At 37.5% G+C, this 19686-nt stretch overlaps 1 protein-coding gene across 2 annotated transcripts in view; it reads right to left on the bottom strand.

Moving 5' to 3' along the window:
- LOC5578888 (neural Wiskott-Aldrich syndrome protein) overlaps positions 1-14801 on the bottom strand; it is a 94304-nt gene extending 79503 nt beyond the window's left edge. Inside the window, exons 1-2 of one of the 2 annotated variants that reach the window (XM_021839641.1) lie at positions 14433-14801; positions 515-816 (exon numbers count right to left, since the gene is read on the bottom strand). In XM_021839641.1, the coding sequence (XP_021695333.1) occupies positions 515-631 (117 nt within the window). In that variant the 5' untranslated portion in view covers positions 632-816; positions 14433-14801. Of the gene's footprint in view, positions 1-514; positions 817-1440; positions 1658-14432 lie in introns of those variants that run through there. The other variant, XM_021839644.1, reaches the window with a different exon arrangement.
- Between the last annotated feature and the right edge of the window lie 4885 nt (positions 14802-19686).

Consider the following 19686-nt stretch of genomic DNA (forward strand, 5'->3'; position numbering starts at 1 on the left):
ACCTATTTACAGCTCGAGTCTTATCTTCGAAACCGATAAGGTACACCCGATTAAAACGGGGGTTCACGGACAAAATCTTATCAATCCATATCAAACTGTTGCTTCCGACTTTGTGAGGAAATTTTAATCAGAAATGGTGAAAACTGAAATTACCATTGTTCTGCAACAAACTTTAAATTAAGGGTATTATTGTTTGAATTGCAGAACACCTCAAATTGAGAACTCTTAAAGACAAGACAGATTATTAAGAGCTCGAGGAGAGTTCAAGTATAGAAACACAATAAGGGAATAATGATGTCTTACTAACTTCCGCCATCGTTATCAATCAGCTATGAGTCATTTGGCAGAAATCCGTTCGTCATAAAATGATGTATCATATCATTACAACCACCTCACATACACACACTGTTCCAGAATTCCACCGTCAATCAATGATCATAACTCGCTCACTTCGAACATCAAGAGAAACCATAAAACCAATGCATGTTTTTTTCTCCAACGATCATTCACTCACCTGACACCGTTTCCCCAGCAGATCGAAAAGCTGCTCGTTCTCGTCGTTGGTCAACAGCTGGCTCGGGCGGTTGGCCTTACTGGCCTTATCCACCTCTGTCGAGGCTTGTTCCTTCATGGTGCTGCTCCTGCTGATGGTCGTACCACCGTCCCCCCTTTTGGCCGCGTTGAACCCCGCTGTGGCCACGTTTTGTTCTGTCGTCACGTTTTGTTCAAATTTACGGAATTTCACTATAAACTTCTTACGGTAGAGAATTCACTCACGAATTCCTTCAGGTTTCACCCGAATCTAGGTTTCCTTCACTGTAGATGGTGCAAAATATAGTTGACACAATTTGAACTCTTCTGGCACTCTGATGCACGATTGGGGTAGAAATACCCGACCAGTAGATTACAACAAAGTTATGTCACAATTAATTATATCAAAGTTTGTTACATATATTAAAATTTTGTTTCATTTCTGTTAAAAGCACTTTGAGATGGTTGAGGGAATTATTAAAAAATCTGTTATAATAACGCAGGCTGTATTACAATTGCTTTAATTAAAAACTTAAGGTAAAGGTGCATCGAAGCCAAACCTCAAATTACAGTTCATCTGTAATCCACTGGTCGGGATATGTATCGACGACCCCGTGAGTGTAATGATGGTCATGTAACGACGCCCAAAATGGGAGGAAACCCCGAGAAAAAAAAGTCGGACACAGCCAGTCGACTTAATTGTTCTTGACGTGATCGTCTCTCGTCGCCTTCGATGCTGCTGCTGCCGTAGATGTGTGTTTTCTAATGAACAGTAAAACCCAAATATTTTTTTCTGTATCACTGCTGTCTTGTTTATGCTGGATTGCTTTTCACTTCCCTCCTAGATTCTCACTTACAGATTTTTAGCGTACTGTGGCCAGCGGGCTCGATTCTGTTCGAATTTCTCACCTCAAAGTCCATCGGGAGGTGGGTTCTTTCCGTCTTCGCCTATTGCTCTATAATGGTTTTAAAGTTGCACTTCAAAAAGACAGAAAGAAAGAACACTGCGGAAAGCGCAACAGAGTCCACTTGAGAAAGATCCAACCGGCGAAGACGAGTGGGTGGTTGGCGATGGCGAAAAGTAAAATAACACGCGAGGCTTACTTAAGTCGGTGCTTACGCGAGTGAATATACACATTTGATGAAGCTAGATAAATACCGTCACATGGTGATAGTGCGGAATTAGGAGCTGCGGTGATGGCGATTGCAGCAGATAACGGAATCGGTTAAGCCCGAAAATCTAAATCTAATAATAATTCCTACGTTAGAGTTACAGATAAGATACAAAAAAGAGATTATTTTTGCAAATAATGGAAACATAGCGATACAAGTGAAACATTTCAAACGCCCGGTTAATTTCTTATACTGATTCGAAATTCGACATGGACGTCTATTTGTCGCGGGAATTTCCTGTGAATATTTTCCAATAACAATCCTGTACGAATCCATAATAGAATTCCAGATGGTCATTCTGGGGCCTTTCTTAGTCGAGTGGTCAGAGTCCGCGGCTACAAAGCAAAGTCACGCTGAAGATGTATGGGTTCAATTCCCGGGCGATCCAGGATCTTTTCGTTATTGAAATTTCCTTGACTTCCCTGAGCATAGAGTATTATCGTACCTACCACACGATACACGATTTCGAAAATGACTGTGGAACTGTGGAAGTGCTCATGGAACACTAAACTGAGAAGCAGGATCTGTCCCAGTGAGGACGTAATGCCAAGAAGAAGAAGAATTATGGAAAAATTGTAGAAGAAATTTTTAGTTAACACTGGAAGAATTTTCGAGCGAATTTTAAGATTCATAGTATTTGCTAGAGCTTTAAAAGAGTTTCGTAAGAAATCTTTAGTGGAGTTCCTACGAGAAAATTAAATACCTGGAGTAATTTATTGAACTTTGCCCAAAAAAATGTCGAAAAGATAAATACCAGCCCTATTAAAGTAGTTTTCCATCTCAGGCTAGCTCCACTCCTAGAAAATAATCCTTCACGAATTCTTATTTTTGGAAAATTTTTGCTGAAAAGGCTTAGGAAGCTTGTGTCTGGTGTACTTACTTGTTAAGTTTCTAGGAAAATTTGAAAAGGAATGCTTACCAAATTGTTTTGAAGAATCACTGGAAAAGTTTGGGGGGTTTTTCAGTGGTTTCTCTGAACTAATTTACAATTTAATTTCTGGACAGATTCCTTTAGAAATTGTTAATGGAATTTATGGAAAAATATATTGAGTTTTATATTCTAGATAGGAATTCTAAAGTTATTCTTTAAAGTAATTTCTTTACAATCCTTAATAGGAGTTAGTGAGTAGTTTTTGAAATAATTTAAGAAGGAAGATCTGAATGGACTTCGATGAATTTTTGGAGGAACCCTTGTAGCTGTTCGAACGGAATCACTGGCTATTATTCGGTAAAACTCTTTGGGGAGATTTCCTATACTAATTTCTCAGAAAAACACCAGGAAGAATTAGGCGGAATACCTAGATTCATTCCACAGAGATGATGGAATAGGTTTTTCAATATGACGATGTAAAATATCTCAAGATTACTCAAGGTCTGAATTTATTCAAGTTCCACGAGGTGCTAATGTTTATTAATGGGATATTAATTAACCACTGAAGTATTCAATATTTATTTGTGGAAACACACACACACACACTCAAGTTTAACACAAGCGAAAAAAATCTACGATTACACTCTATTTAAAGGGTCATGACTTCAGATAAATCATCCAAAAATTCAATATTTTTTTCTATACGATTACATTCTCCACCCTTTCTCCAGAACGCCAAAAGATACAGACAGCAACTAGACTGTTTAATGAGAAACTTACGACGACAGAAACGCCTCCATCATTCATATAATTGAGGGTATTAGAACTATTTTGGATGAAAACATCATTTCCAAACACAGCGATTTTACGGTAGGGTGATGACGTTTGATCCCGCATTCGTTTTGGCTACTTAAAATTTAAACTCTCATGCTAAGTGTGCTCCTCGCATAAGGGAATTTCTTGATCGATTGATGCAAGACCCCTCTAGATTTTTAGTGCACATTAAGCTTATGGGTATTACTCCAAAGATTTCTTCAAAAGTTCATTTAGTGTTTGTTCCTAAGGAATTCCTCCAAGATTTTTGTTCAAGTTCCTTCAAGAATCCAACTTGGAATTTTCCTAAAGATAATCATCATTGTTTTTAAAACCGCTCCAGAGATTACATCGAGAATTTCTTAAGGACACTATCCAAATATATTTCGGAAGTTTCTCAAGAATATCCCAAGCACCAGGAATCCATCCATTGATTTTTACATCGATTTCCGGATCCTTTTTTTCAACAATTCAAACTTTTTTAAGAAACCGAGTGATTTTTGAAATATGAGCCATGACATAAATGATGATCGGAGGAACTACAGTCGGTGCAAAAGTTAGTAACCAAAAGTTTTTTTCCATGTAAAATGCCCAAATTTGGGGATCTGTATCTCAGCTTCTGGTAGGCCAAATTGACTAAAATTTGGATGACGAACTACAAATAACCTGAAGTTTTGTTTTGTTTAACCAAAAAGTCTCTCGATTACTTACTTTTCTCTTTGACCAACCCTCTGAAACTCCTAGGAAAAATACTGAAATTTAGTGAGCTCGAGCTCAGTATACACCAAACTTCAGGGTATTTGTAGTTCTTCATCTAAATTTCAGCAAATTCAGACTACCAGAAGCTGAGATACAGATCCCCAAACTTGGGCATTTTGAATGGAAAAACAGCATTTGGTTACTAACTTTTGTCACTGACTGTATGTATGAAACCATGAATGAACTTTTGAAGGATCCATGGGGGCTTTTCTGTAGAAAAATTACTCGAGAAATGTTTGGAAGAATTGCAAGATTCATTCCTGCACGGAATGTTATCAAAATTCCTAGAGAAATGTCTGGAGGAACTTCACCAGGAACCCTTTGTCTAATTTCCTAAGGAAGTCCTGGAAGAGTTCGTCATAGGTTCACTCAAAAAATCCCGGGGGGATTTTTTACATAACCCCAGGAGGAAACCTGGGTTGGGTTTCCTGGAAAAATCCCTAAATGGATTTCTTCAAATTCTTCTTCCTGGTAACAACTCATGTAAAAATCTTTGCAAAATCGCAAGGAGTGTGCTGCTCAAACAGAACAGATGCCAGATCTCTATCTGTTTCATGTCAACGAGATCAAATGATCTGGAAGATTTTCCATTTGAGGCAGCAAAAGCCGCGCAAAATGAAAATTTTCTTGCGTGGCTGCTGCTGCCTCAAGGCGCAAATCTTCCGGATCATCAGCCAACAGTTTGGTCAGGTATTTGTCAGATACCTAAAGTCATTCCTAATGAAAAATATCGGTACCGCAACCGTTAGGCAAATAAGAGTTTAGTTTTTTGAGTTTTTTTTATTTTGAATCTGTGGAGAGAAATATTATATTTTCCCATTAGAAAACGATTTACAAGGCTATAACTTAGTGTAAAGGGTGGAAATAGTAGTTTACGGAACAAGTTGCAGAATGATGATTCTGAAAAATCGAGTTCTGCAACGAGTTACGTACAACATTTTTTGTAATTTCGTAGAAGACCACTTGATATTGATACATATCGGAATGCATTCACCATTATTTTACAATTTCTGAAAAATTGTTGTGCTGTAATGATTCATTACGCAACTCAAAACAGTTGCGTAATGAGAAAGCGTTGCGTAATGAATCATTACAGCACTGGTTTCAGTTGCGTAATGACTATTCCCGCACTGCATACTTCAGTGCAGGAAAGTAGGCCGTTTCATGACAGATTGGCGTGATGAAAAACAGCCTATTACGATGAGAAATTGCAAAACAATCGTTCTGAATGTTCTTCAATGGCTTGTTTTCTATTCGTCATCAAACGTCAACATCCCACCGCAAAATCGCTAGTGTTTGGAGGGGATTTTAACCTCCAAATTGCCAAATAACCTCCAAATCATCACCTCCAAGTTAGTTCTAATACCCTCCGTTATATGAAATATGGTGACGCGTCGATCGTCGCAAGTTTATCGTTAAACATTCAATATTATTCCACTGTTTTAGAAAAATTAAGATCCGGCCGTTGAGAATTCTTAGTAGAGATCTGCAAACTCAGTTATTTGAGGTTAGTTTCGTTGGCGACAGAGGGCGCCCTGACCGGGATCTCAGTCAGTCCGAGCGCGGACCTGATTTGACGTTTCTAAATGTACCGTCAAACGGGGTATCTTGCAACAGGGGTGAAACTTGCACCACTTCGACATGCAACCGAATTAACATTTCGGCAACCGAATTAACAATTATTATAATTTATTTCACAGTTCATTGACCACAGGTACAAAACAGAAGATTTTAGCGTGTGTTTGGGTATTGTTTCTTTTTCGGTTGGTTTGCTGGAGCTGAAAATCATATTACACGTTGCATTGTATGAAAATAATGCTGAAAATCGTTCCTCGTACCACACAAACGGTAGAAATATGTCATTCGAGGCTATTAGTATCAGTAACAGTACTTAGTAGTGTACAAATAGACAATATAAAATTTTTGATAATTTCATGCTCAAACACTATAAAAATTCCAAAACGTTTTTGATTACCCTTGTGGGGTAACATGCAACAGCAATTTTAATCTCAACTGTTCGATATTTCTTGCCGCTCGTCATCAACAACACATGAAAAAGCTAAATTGAACATATATTTGTTGAATAACATTCAAATTTTTGTACCTCAATCAATTCAAGACGCGTTTGGTACAGATTATTCGAAAATTTACATGAACCGCATTATAATTAGAATTAGTTTTATTTTCTTCATGAACATGATGAATAATTTTGAAAATTTGTATCAAAATTACCTAGCAGATCTGCCATTGGGAACTTTTTGAATGAAATATTACACACTTAAAAAAACTTACGGATTACGGTGAAATTTCACCGTAATCTCAACAGCTGAAGGTACGGTGAAAAATTACCGAACAATCTGTAAAATCATTGAACAAAATAATAATGAAAAACAAGAAAATGGTTCGACTGGGAATCGAACTCGTGACCTAAGGATCAGGAACCAGGCTTGCTACCACTAAGCCAGCTTCCACTGCTTGATAGTGGTGTGCAAAAACTGAAACAAAAGGAAGCTCATGCCTGCCAGAGCGGCTGTCACACGATTTCACAGGAGTTCGGTTAAAATAATGCTGTTACCGAACTGTCCGTTATTAATTCACAGGGTTACAGTTAAATTGTTTGTTTCACGGATTTTTTCCGGTAAAAAGTAGATTTCACGGATTTTTTCCGGTAAAACAGTCGATTTCACGAATTTTGTCGGTAAAATAGTAGATTTTACAGGAAAATCCGTATTTTTGTTGTTTACCGTTCAAATTCGGTGATTTATTTCACAGGATACTGCGATTTATTTTAAGTGTGTATGATAGTTATTCCAAAACACCAACAGAGATTATTGTAAGCATACATATCAATATGTGATACGTCACATTGATTGAAATATGAACAAAAAAAAAAGTTATGTGAAGTATTTGTAGAAAAGCTTGTTTGTATTTGTAGAAAAGTTGCATGAAAACGTTTTAATGGCGTTCCAATAACTGTAAAGACTTATAACATGCTAGAATTTCCCCGTGTAGACACCCTATGCGATACCAATGGAGATTTTAATCGAATTGGCTTAATACTCATAATTCAATCAATAATAATTAGTTTTCTAAGTGTAGATCATTCTGTTTTTGGTAATTGTTATGCTTTTACTGCTGAAAATTATTGAATGTTCATAATAACACGATAAAGGCTATGTTTTGAATAGTGAGCTTTTCGTAGCACTGTGTGTTGCATGTTACCCCACATCAGGGGTAGCATGAAAAATGTATGTTTTTCGTCTCTCCTGATCCCAGAAAACCAAATACTGATAAAATGAATACCACGTGGTAATCTTTACGTGGCGATTAGGATACTAGATGGTTTTTGTCTCATCTGAATCCATAAATTTTTCATCTATATAGTTTTGAAGTCAAAAAGTGTTGCAAGTTACCCCGTTTGACGGTAAAAAAGCATCCCAATGCAGGGGTGGGATCCAAATTTACCACGATGTATACTCGTAGGGTTGAGCAAACTGTGCCACATCTCGAATTATTTTTCAAAATGTGGTGAGTATCCATGTTTTCGAAAATTTGTAAGAAAATCAAGAATGCATATAAACAAAATCTAAAGGCGTTAATATTATTAATTGAAAATGATTGTCTTTCGAAGAAAAATAGAAAAATTGGGGATTAGACCTGACGGAAATGGTCTCATTCCATGAACAGTTTTGGAGAACTTCTTGACGAATTCCTGGAAGAATTAGTTGATTTATCTCTAGAAGGACCTCTGGAATAATTCCTCAAAAAGTTTCTGAAAATATTCCAGAAGTAACTTCTGCAGAAATCACTAGAAGAATTACTGAAATTTTTCCCTAAGGAATCTAAAATGAAATTTTTGAAGAACCTGTGGAATAGTCGCCGCAGAGTTTCTGAAGGTATCTTTGGAGCCTCTAAAATTTTGCACCAGAATTCCATTAAAAATAAAAAGACATGACATACATCAAACAGTGACCAAGTCTCTAATAAAAGATCTGTTACCAGCCGTGCGATAGACATTGCTAATATCCATAGCCTATAGCTATATTTGATAGCATTTGGAGCTATTGAGTGTCGAATATGTTATATTCCAAACCCTTTAATATTGAAATTATCACCATTGTCGTGGCTTTGCATTATCAACTCCCGAAGAATTCTTCAAGCAATGTTAAAACTTTTAAGCAAATAATTCGTGCAATCTGAATGCGAACTCTTGACATTTGTTCACTCAAGTTTACTGTACCAAAGAACACTTCAACACCATGTGGCGGTATTTCCCAAGCACAAACAAATAGATGAATAATGAACCGTAGATACAGAAGTGGTTGAGTAGGGTGCTGGTACCAATGATTATGAATGTATAGTTCACTCTTTATGAAATAGATTCTAAATATACCAAATTAAAACGACATGGGCTATGTTTTGGCGGATAGATCGCCTTTAGTTTAGTCAATTTGGCAAATATCAGCTTTTTGTCTGAACTAGCCCTATAAATAATTTAGTTTTAGCAAAAATGAATAAAAGTCCTAAAGACGATCTTTATACTAAATTTGAAAAATTCTAGTTGCTGCTCCGATAGAAAAATGTTAAACCTATGTGAAAATCAACCAATTAATTTTTTTTTTATTCCTCAAGGATCTTCTTAAGAACGATCGTAGACCATTTTTGTTTACAGAATAACCCTTTATAATACGGTAGAATCCACAAATATACATAGACGTCGCATAATAATGAACGCGCTATACACTGCTCGATTAGACCACATTTTCATAGACTCCCTTCCCCCTAATGATGGACGTCATTTTTGGATGACCCCATATCTAAAAGTCCAGATAATTTTGGAACTTGGGTTTGCTTTGGGTGTTCAGTAAAATTGATTTAAAGGTAAAACGCTATCTGATGGTATCTCATTTAATTTGGAATTTGATCGCTATGTGGCGCTGGTAGAAATAAAACTTTTACTTTTATTTTACAGATATCTCAGAAGCCTGTCCATTGAGAAAGATGGCGTCTTCGGCAAAGTTGGTCAGTCGCTCAAGGGCTGTCATTATTTGATCCAAGAAATTCGATGTATTGCAACCAGGCGGCGATAGCGAACATGAAACTTTTATTTTGCGGATATTTCAAGATCCTGCTGACCACTTATAATAATGTCTTCGAAAGTAGATCATGGTCTATAATTATTTTAGTTAATTGGCGATCAAAAGGGAGGATAGGTTGCGAAAGTTTTGCAAATTGAAATGAATATTTACGGTTTCCTGTGCCTTAAATTGCAAAAATCTTGCCAGTTAAATGATTGTGGTGATTTTTCATCCAAAGTTATCATTAATAATTTTGATTAAGATGCACTAATCCCTATTCTAGAAAAGTGCTAAATCCCAGCTGGAAATGCTTCAATATCTGTAATGCAGATTGCCTTCGGCCATCTATAAGCACAGTGATATAAAACGTAACTCGACATAACGTAACTCGATATAACGTAACTCGATATAAAATAACTCGATATAACGTTATTTTTACCTCGATATAACCTAACTTTTTTTTTTGGTTCCATTTATTTTTACAATTCTCGCGGAACATTACTAAAGGACCTATGTACAAATGAGAGATTCTCTTCTCTCTCATTCTCTTTCGATTATAACAGTGGAATAATAAAGATTTTGGGAAGTTTTTCACTATAGATCGAAAGTCAATTTTCTTGACTAGCGTTTCATACAAAAAACGCAACAGAAGAGGTTAATGTGACACAGTTATTAATGAAAGAGAAAGTAAGCAAAGAGAGCCTCTCAATGTTAGATAGGTCCTTTAGTAATGTTCGTTCCGCGAGAATTTTAATTAAAAACATGGTTTATGAACTGCAATAAACATTTGTATGAAAACTTCAATAATTATTGATTTAGAGTTTGCATTCAAAAAGACTAGATCAAGTGCAGATAAGACTTGTGTATCGCAGATCCATTTAAAGCATATATGATATTTTTTTTTCTTAGAAATGCTTAAGGAAATATTAAGCTATTGTATTGGGAATTCTTACATATATCCTTCAAATGGTTTCGCCAAGAATTAGATGTTTCTCCTGAAATTTCTACACGGATTTCAACCAGAGTCATTCTGAGGATGCCTCCAGAGAATCCGCCAATAATTTCTCCATGGACTCATCTTAAACTCTCCTGGTATTCATGTATAAAACTTAAAACATATTCTTAAAATAATTCCGAAAGACATATTCCAGAAATTCCACTAGTTAACCCTTCTGATATTCATGTTTCTAAGATTTTCTTCGGAAATAGTGCCAGGGATTCCACCTGTTTTTTAAGCGATTTCATAGATTCCTCTAAGAGTTTCTAGGAACATTTCATCAATATTGACTTATCGGATTCCCGTTTTAAGATTGACTTAAGGAATTTCATCAGAAAGTTCGCATTCAATTCCAATTCAATGATTCATATATTCCTTCAGGAATTTCTCCAGAATATGTTCCAAGAACTGTTTCCAAGGAATTCCGGATTCTAGGAATTTTAAATTCAACCATTTCGAATTTCCCCAATAGTTTTTTTTAAAGATATCTATAAATTCTACTGTGTCTTTGTACACAAAATTCATCAAGTAATTTCTCCAGGATAAAACTGAGTGAGTTCCGCAGATCCCCCAGAAAATTCTCCTACAATACTGCCAATAATTCCACCACGTATTATTTTAGAAAATTCCTCAAAAATAGTTCTAATTTTTAATGAAATTTTCTAGTGATTTCTTCGATAATTCTGGAAAATACATTTTCCAAAGAATTGTTGCGATATTTATTCTAAAATTCTGTCAAGAAATTACAAAATGATTTTCTCAAGGAGTTTTACCACGAGTTCCTCACAAACAAAATTTTTGAAGTTCCATATTTGCCTGCTAGAAATGTTCATGGATTGCTCACAATTACCTTTTTCAAAGATTTCTGGAAGATCTCATTTATCATTTTCTTATATAGTTTCTCCGAGTGTTCAAGGATTTCTCCGATTTCTCCATTTCCTGAAAACATTAATTTTTCCGGAATGCATTTCTTTAAGGATTACTGCAATATAGAGGTAAAAAAAGTAATAGAACACTCACCCAACACATATTGAATACGGAACATTATCGAAAAAATATGTAAGATAAACTTAAAATGCCTGCTAGTTCAATAATATCAATGTAAGACCCATTTTCTCATTAAACAATACATGAAGAACAAAATTTAGGAAAATATTGAGGTTTTACTGTAATAATAATTATCATTATAAGGATATATTTAAGGAACAGCATAGGCGAAGAGTGATTGATCGCTGTTACGCTAATGTATGTGCATTCAAATAAAGCTTGGAATAATTTTCGCACAAACTACGAAGAAAGTAGATTCAATCGGTATTAGAATAACGTGCACCCGAGTTATTTTGAACGCTACCTAATGCAACTGCTGAAGACGCCATCTTTATAAGTGATCAGGCTCCAGAGATATTTGCAAAACAAAACTTTTATACACACTGGCGACGCCTGGTGCCGGAATTCTGTAACTGAATGACCATCTCATGTTAGCCCTTGATTTCCTCAGCCACTTTGCCGAAGATGGGTTTTCTATACTACATATATAAAACCAAGGGTGTTGTACAAAGTATACAAAAATCAGCGCTGCACCCGAAAAGTTAAGGATTCAATAACAATAGGGAAGGGAATTTGAAGTATTTAAATTATCAAAGATTTAAGAGATTTTCCATGGAATTCCTCTATTATTTGATCCTGGAATTGCTCCAGAGAATTAAAAAAATGGACATTTTAAGGGATTTGTGAACTATTCCCAGGTAGTATTTCAACAGGTTATTATAAGGTAATCTCTGACAAAACTCCATCAGAAATACCTGATGATCTACTGCAAGAATATCTGAAAGCACTTCTGGACCTTTGAGTATATGCAGAATTCTTTAGGAAAACTACTAGAGCAATTATTGGAAAAAATACCAAACGAAACCCTGGATAACATCCTTCAGGAATTTGCGGAGAGAGCCTGAAAAACTTCCCGCGGGGATTCCCAGACGAATTTGTTTAGGAATAGTTGGAGAATTTTTTGAAATCATTGCTGTAGCATTTCTAAGTGACAAACCTGGAACAAACTTGAAAAAAAAACTCGATAATTCTTCCCAAGATGTCCTGTAATAACACCGAGGAACACGTTTTTGTCTCAAGCACCAAAATGCCGCTATTCACTCAATTAAGGGTTGCTGAATCCATTGCCGTTTTCAAATTTATCATAGCACGTCAAGTTTTTGAGATATTGACTGTTGAAAATGCAAAAATTGACTATTTTAGCCAATTTGCATGCAAGTTTGCCAGCTTGTAAGGCAATTTATTTGCTTAATTTGCCACAGATTTCAAATTTTACGTGTATAACAATACTTATCGGCAAAGTTTATAATACTTTCGATGCGGAAAAGTTATTCTTTGATGGTTTAAAAAAGTATTGTATTTTACCATATAAGAGAAACGACGAATTTTGTATGGGGACAGCAAGCATGTCGAAAAAATCGGTTTAATCCAAATTTAATCGCGCAATTTCAATCAAATTTAATCCAAAATAAAAATTTAAGTGCAAAACAGCATGATGTGTGGATTAGATCACAAAAAAGTTTGATAAATTATACTTTAAATTCTATGTAAACATCAATAAAACCAGTGTTTTATACAACTTTGGCGACCTGTAGCTAAAAATTGTGACGTGCTGGAACATTTCTGAAAATGGCATCAGATTCAGCAACCCCAAATCTACTCGAGACAAATAATTTAATTCTTGAGACACGCAAAAATGTAATTTTTGTTTCGCTGTGTAATCGGAGAAATCCATGAAAGAATCATCAGATGGGGACGAACCTGGTGTAGTGTTAAAGCACACGCCTCTCACGAGGACCTAGGATCGAATCCCACCCCCAAAATAGTCACTTATGACGTAAAAGCTAAAGTGACGACTTCCTTCGGAAGAAAAGTAAAGCCATTGCTCCCGAGATAGACTAGCCCAGGGCTAAAATTCTCGTTATTTTTTAGGAGGAAACAGAAATCGTTGGGAGTTTTACTAGAAGAATTTAGAGAGCAATTATAGGATTAATCTCTGAAATATGAACTTCAATTATACATGGAGAACTTGTGGAAGAATTACCAGTTTTAAAAATACCCATGTTATAAGGCAAAAAGAGCCAAATTGTGTACACTTTGAGCATGTTTTGCCAACACACTCCGTCAGCATAACTCTTTGCGTAATCGCTTACACTCTCTTTCCGACTGCGTGTCCTCATTGTGTTCGTGTTGTTACACTTTGCGCGCGTCTGTCTCCTCTTTGTGCAGTGGCTAAATTCTGCTCTTTGCGCGCATTGTGCGAGTTGATGCCAGCCCTGATTACCACTACTCTCTTTTCTTTTGACGTTACGTCCCCACTTGGCTGCTGGCTGCTTCCAGTGACATGATTAGAGAGCTTTTTTATGCCAAAGTAAAAGCCAGAATGGCATTTTGCTTTATAACTGCGGATTTTACCACAAGACTATTCTTATCAACTCCCAAAGAATGCTTTAAGCCATATTATACCCTTAAGCAATCCCTTTATCTAATTTGAATACAATTTGAGACCTATGCCTCCCAAGTTATTGAATCAATGAACACTTTAAATAACACTTCAACGCCATGTGACGGTTTTTCCCGAACAGAAACAAATAATGAACCGCAGAGACGGAAGGGGTTGAGTATAAATATTTCTCGAACGAAAGCAAAAAAAAACGGGACTCGCAAGTCCCCCAGCACAGCGTATGTGCTGAGTCTGCTCATTAAGCTTCTCTTACCCAACTCTCACTGCTTCAGCACCGACCAGAAAGGCCTATTTTCCGGAACACAATACGCTTATATGGATTGATTTTAATAGCCCCAAGGGAACTGCCTAATGACGGATTCCATTCCGTCATCCAATCGTCCTAAATACAATCACCTTGTCCAAAGGAGAAGCGTGCCACCCGCAATCCTGTCCAGCAATGTTCCGTAAATATGTATGTTTATCAAGCCATTCGTCATCCGTCCACCGTCAGTAACTTCCGCTTGAAGGGGTTTACAGAACCATAAATTGAAAACACACACGTACGGCACTAACGACGACGAAGACAGGGGGGACACTTCTCCCTCCGCCGCTCCCAGGAACCAGACATCCAATTCCTACGAACGCAATGATGTCACCAAATCCCAGACATTTGCGTCCGTCTTCTTCGTTCATGTAGTTTGATGCCCAGCCACAGACCTTGAAAAACTGCACTTCACTAGAAGAAAAACTGATCACTTCGCGACGAGCAATCGGACCGAAATGTTCCTTTGCGTAACCGACGAAATCCGGAACTGAAGGGCTGGGTTTTCCGTCCAGCAGATCGGGACGAATATTTCCGGAGACGAGGCCACGGCACGGCACTGAATTCTGTTTGTGGTGTTGCTCCGGGAAATGATAACTTTCGAATGGGTTCCGAGGCGCGGACGAGGATGGATTTTTCTCACTCATTCACCACTTCAAAGCACAGACTGACTGACGGATCGACGAGACGACTCCCCACACAACACCAAACTTCCACCCAACAGCGAGCGCAAAGTATCTGTAATGGATTCCTGAAAATTTGCTCAGCGACATGTTCACCTGAGAGAGAGGAGACAGCTCACTGACAACTGGCTTGTTTTCTTGGCTTCTTTGATTTCTTCTTCTCATGTTTGGGTTGTGCACAATGGTTCGGAGAGCATAAACTGGGTCAAAACCATTTTCACATCCCATTTGTTATCGAAAAGATCATAAAAATAAAAAACTAATCAATTGCAATTTGAATCCAATTGACAATATTTAAATATTCAACAATTTTATATGCGAGAGCACACGAAAACAACCTGAATTTTCAATCACATCCAGTTTAAGTTTGGCCAAATTTTGACGGTTTTTCACGCTCTGCCCTTCGAATGTGCGGTTTTCCAGTGACAGTTGATGACAGGTTTCCTTGACTTTTGCGAGCTCGCAATCTAAGCCAGCTGTCTCCTCTCTCTCAGATGTTCACGTTAGTTTCTATTTTATCACAGATAACAGATGTTGAAGCTAAAATTGTAAAACTGTGTAAGGCAATTAACGGTCATTTTGAATGGCAACACAAGTACTGCGCTGTGTTTATAAACATCGTAAGAATGCAGCGTCACACATGTCATTATAACAGTTATGTCGGGAACCAGTCACACGTCGCGTGTCCCACACGCGCGTTCCGATTTAGTGGGCGCGTGACAATAATATTATTTTGTTTTATTCCGATGTTTCGGCAACATTTTCTCAGTTCAACAAACGTATAAAAGCTTCATTCACATATTTCATAACGCCAAAAAAGGCGATTTTTGGCGTTCACACATCCCTTCCTAATGCTTTTATATGAATAATCAGAAAAATGGACTATCGAAATACATCGAAACCTCTTATGAAACTCCATAAGAAATCAGGTTGAAATTCAAAGAAAAATGCCTTATGAATTCAATTTGAAAACAAAGTTTCAAGGCCATCTGGGATCGATCAAGCTACACACTTGTTTACCAATGGCTTTTTGGGCGAGATCATAAATTAAGCAAGAAAACTTAGTGAAAATTTAATGCAAACTGCATAACAATTTTTTGTTATCTTGTAAATAAATAATTTGAAGAATACATTACCTTGTATACAGGAGCTTTGGATTCTTATTGGAAAAAGTGTAAATACGCACCACACACAACGTAAAAGTTGTTCCACATCTACAAACACAGCAGATGTCACTTGGAGGGAGATGGGTTTATCTGTTTTCGAATGTTGTCGGGCTGATGTTGGAAGCGATGCGCAGCAGTGACATCTGCATCTGAAAATCAAATTAAAATTACTGCGCATTTCATTCAACACTGGACTATTAACACCAAAATTTATTGAAGGGTATGTTCAGCAGTCTAAGCAGTCAGTGGGTGCGGAGTGAGGTCAGCTGCAGGGGAAGTGGAAGTGACAGCTGGCGAGCTAGTTAGCTGGCGGGTTTGTGTACTCTGTTCTTCAATCTACCGTTTCTATAGAATTGTTAGAGGTTGTTTACTGCAATTTTTTAATTTAATTTTCTCGCGCGTCCATGAACCTTCTTTTCGCGGCTTGAATTTCAACCAATACAAAGTCGCCAGCTGTCACTTATTGTTTCAAAATGGCGGAATGAAGAATCTAGCAGATTGGGTTACCTCGCCTCTAGATACCTGGATTAATACCGCAGTAAACTTTTTATTTATCCAGCTTTTTACGATAGCCATAAAATAACTGGGGATGATTCGATTTTGTCATTTCTTGCCTCCGGATTTTATAGTTGAATCAAAGTAGGCTGTAATTCTAGTTTGTTGATTCTAATGTCAAATATTTTCACAACATTTGCAATGCAGTCAGGATCTGTATTTCGTTTCTTTCATTTGTCTCATATTCATTCAATTAATTTGTTTTACACAATTTTAGGCTTTCCAAGAGGATTATGAGCCATTTTACGAGACGTTTCGGAACAGCTGATCGCCGCAACGGCGTCAATTGACAGGAGACCTGGGAATAAATCCAGCGTGATTTTCAACAACGCCTCACCTTACCAAACGAGGACATGGAGAAAATGACAAAAATGAGATCCAAAAATGTTCGTTACTGCAACATTACACCTAGTTATTGTATCAGCTACCTCTTTGTTACCCATATTGCACATAAAAAAGCACTTCTGTGATCAGAAATATTTTAATAATTTTTCTCCATTTAAGTTTTCGCCTGGATGAAAAGCTACGCTAGAAATGCGCACAGTCATCAACCATCATCATCGCGAAAACTGACGACGATGATTGAAAAATCCCAGGTCTCCTGTCATTTGACCAGGCTTCGTAAAATGGCTTATAGAGGATGCGTCAGTATTAGTCTTATAATTTGTCTCTTGATGAAAACACAATGCTTCCGATGTGGCTCCCCGGAGTTCATGACATATCCATATTTTGCCTTGTACATATGAGTCACATGATATGACCCTTTCCAGCATCTCAAACTCTCTTATCCGGTATTCGGTAGAGTGATACAATAGACCATTTCCGTGAAAATTTTTATTAGCTTATATGCTTTCTGTCAATTTACTGAACAAACTTTCCTTAGGAACCGATATGTTTTGGAGCCTTTAACTGTTAGAAAACAATGAAAAACTTGCGGCACGTTAGTTCACCCCTCGGTCCCCTACAATTTGTTTCACCTCGAAAAAAAAGCAGACCCCTTTTTCCCCTATGGTTTTGCCACCACGTTGTGGTGAATTTACGATCAGCTGGCATGACCAGATGATTTTTGTTTATGTTTTCATTCATCATAATTGGCTCCGTTGCGGTTTCGCTCCCTCCTTCCTTCACGGCTCCTGAAGTCTCCGTAATCACCGCGCCGGCCGGTTATGACCGCACCCGGCGAACACTACACGGTTCTGTAACGCAAGGATTGTAGTCGACAGATGCCTGAACTCTCTGCTTTGTGCCGACGAGGATTGAAGGGATTGAATATGCCGGAAGATTCCCGCCTAGAGACAGCAACAGCCGCTCAAAATTTCCTTGCGCGGCTGTTGCTGCCTCAAGGCGGAAATCTTCCGGATCAACAGCCAACATACAGATTAAGGCATTTGTCGGCATGAATAGTAAAAAATAGCCTCTAATAGAACTAGCGGTACCGTAACTGCTGGGTGGGTGAGAGATTTGTTGTTAGGGGGTGGTTTTGAATTTTGAATCTGTGGAGGAAAATATATTTTCCTAAAGGAAGACTTGAATCGGGTTGGAGTTGGAACTGTGATCAGAGCGGGTTGCGCCAGTTCCAACCTGGTTTGAAAACGTTTGTTTGAGTAGTTTCGGTGGCGCTCCTGTTTGGGGCGCCCTGACCGGAATCACGGTCAGTTTGAGCGCGCACCTGATTTGACGTTTGCAAATGTAAACAAGCATCCCAATGCAGGGGTGAAATCGAAAAAATGTTGCAAGATCACCACGCTGATACCCATAGGGTTGAACAAACTGTGCCGCATCTCGAATTATTTTTCAAAATGTGGTGAGTATCCATGTTTTCAAAAATTTGCAAGAAAATCAGGAGTGCATATAAACAAAATCTGAGAGCGTTAATATTCATTAAAAATGATTGTCTTTCGAAGAAAAATACAAAAACTGGGGGTTAGATCTGACGGAAATGGTCTATTCTGTTAATAGGAAGACGGATCGCATTTTTGAAACCTTGGTTTACAGGGGAGGCTTTGAAAGTACAATCACAGACAAACAGACGTAACACTTAGAACAAATCTCGATCAAAATCATAGTCATGAGGACATGTACGCCCAATGCTAAAATCAATGTGTTAGGCCGATCGGCCAACAGATGGCGGTAGTGTGTAAACGTCAAACACGAACAAAAACGATGCAAGCGCTGCTGGTGGAGGATTGGCCACCTACCATATTTTTGAATCGACCGTTAAAAAGGTGGTCGATGGACAATGATGAGAGTGTGACGTCTGTTTGTCTGTGGTACAATATGCGTCGTCTGCTTATTGCAAAGATTCAGACAATCCGACAGAGAAACCCCCCATGTCAAAGTGAATGTTATGGCTTATAGGCCTATTCACATGACATCTCAAATCATCTGATCGGGAAGCACTTTGACAGTTCTTCTATGAAAATGACAGGTCCGTGTTTGCACCGGTCCTCCACCGATGTAAACAAATGCATAGACGGACCTGTCACATGAAAAGGCCTATTAATTGTTTTAGCTGTTTGTGCTATTTTTTTTTAAATAGACTTTCTCCACGAATGACTTCTAGTTAAATACTTTGTCAGTCATTTTTCTTCACAATATCATGTCATCATATGACACAACTTGTAAAGTAGTTGAAGGGGCGAGACAGCATAATTGCACATAATTTAGTAAACAATTAACGCAGTCTATCCAAATAGAACGCTTGCAACTACTTCTAGATTGTTTTGCAGTGAAAAAAAAAACGAAAGTATTTTAATTGGGTCCTAAAATTTTTAATAAAATCTTGTTTTTATTTAACAACCCCAAAGGGCATGTTATTTCAACTACTTTAGCATTTTTTCCCGCTCAAATAACGGCTATATCATATTTAAACTTTAATTTGAAAATTGGGTCCATAAATGAACCTTGACACTTGAGATCATGTTTGACGTTCGCTTAGTCGACAAAAACACCACAGGGGTTTTAGTTTTAACACTGGGGTTGTTCCTATCTGACATTTCTGAAGGGACACGGAAAACAAAATGCACCCAAAATTTGAGTTTAAGCCAAGGGGTGTGACAAAATCTAAAAAAAATGTTTTTTGGACTTAAACCAACGGAAAACATTAGAAAATTGAGTAAACATGTGTTTTTGTCCTAAACTTAAGCGTTTGGCACTAAAATCGGGACAGGGCTTTAGGACCCTATTTGTTGGATCATTGTAGCTTCTCCAAAGTGAATTCGAGCCAAAGTCACAAATTTACTGCT

Source organism: Aedes aegypti, chromosome 1, assembly GCF_002204515.2.
Source record: "Aedes aegypti strain LVP_AGWG chromosome 1, AaegL5.0 Primary Assembly, whole genome shotgun sequence".
NCBI classification, from domain to species: Eukaryota; Metazoa; Arthropoda; class Insecta; order Diptera; family Culicidae; genus Aedes; species Aedes aegypti.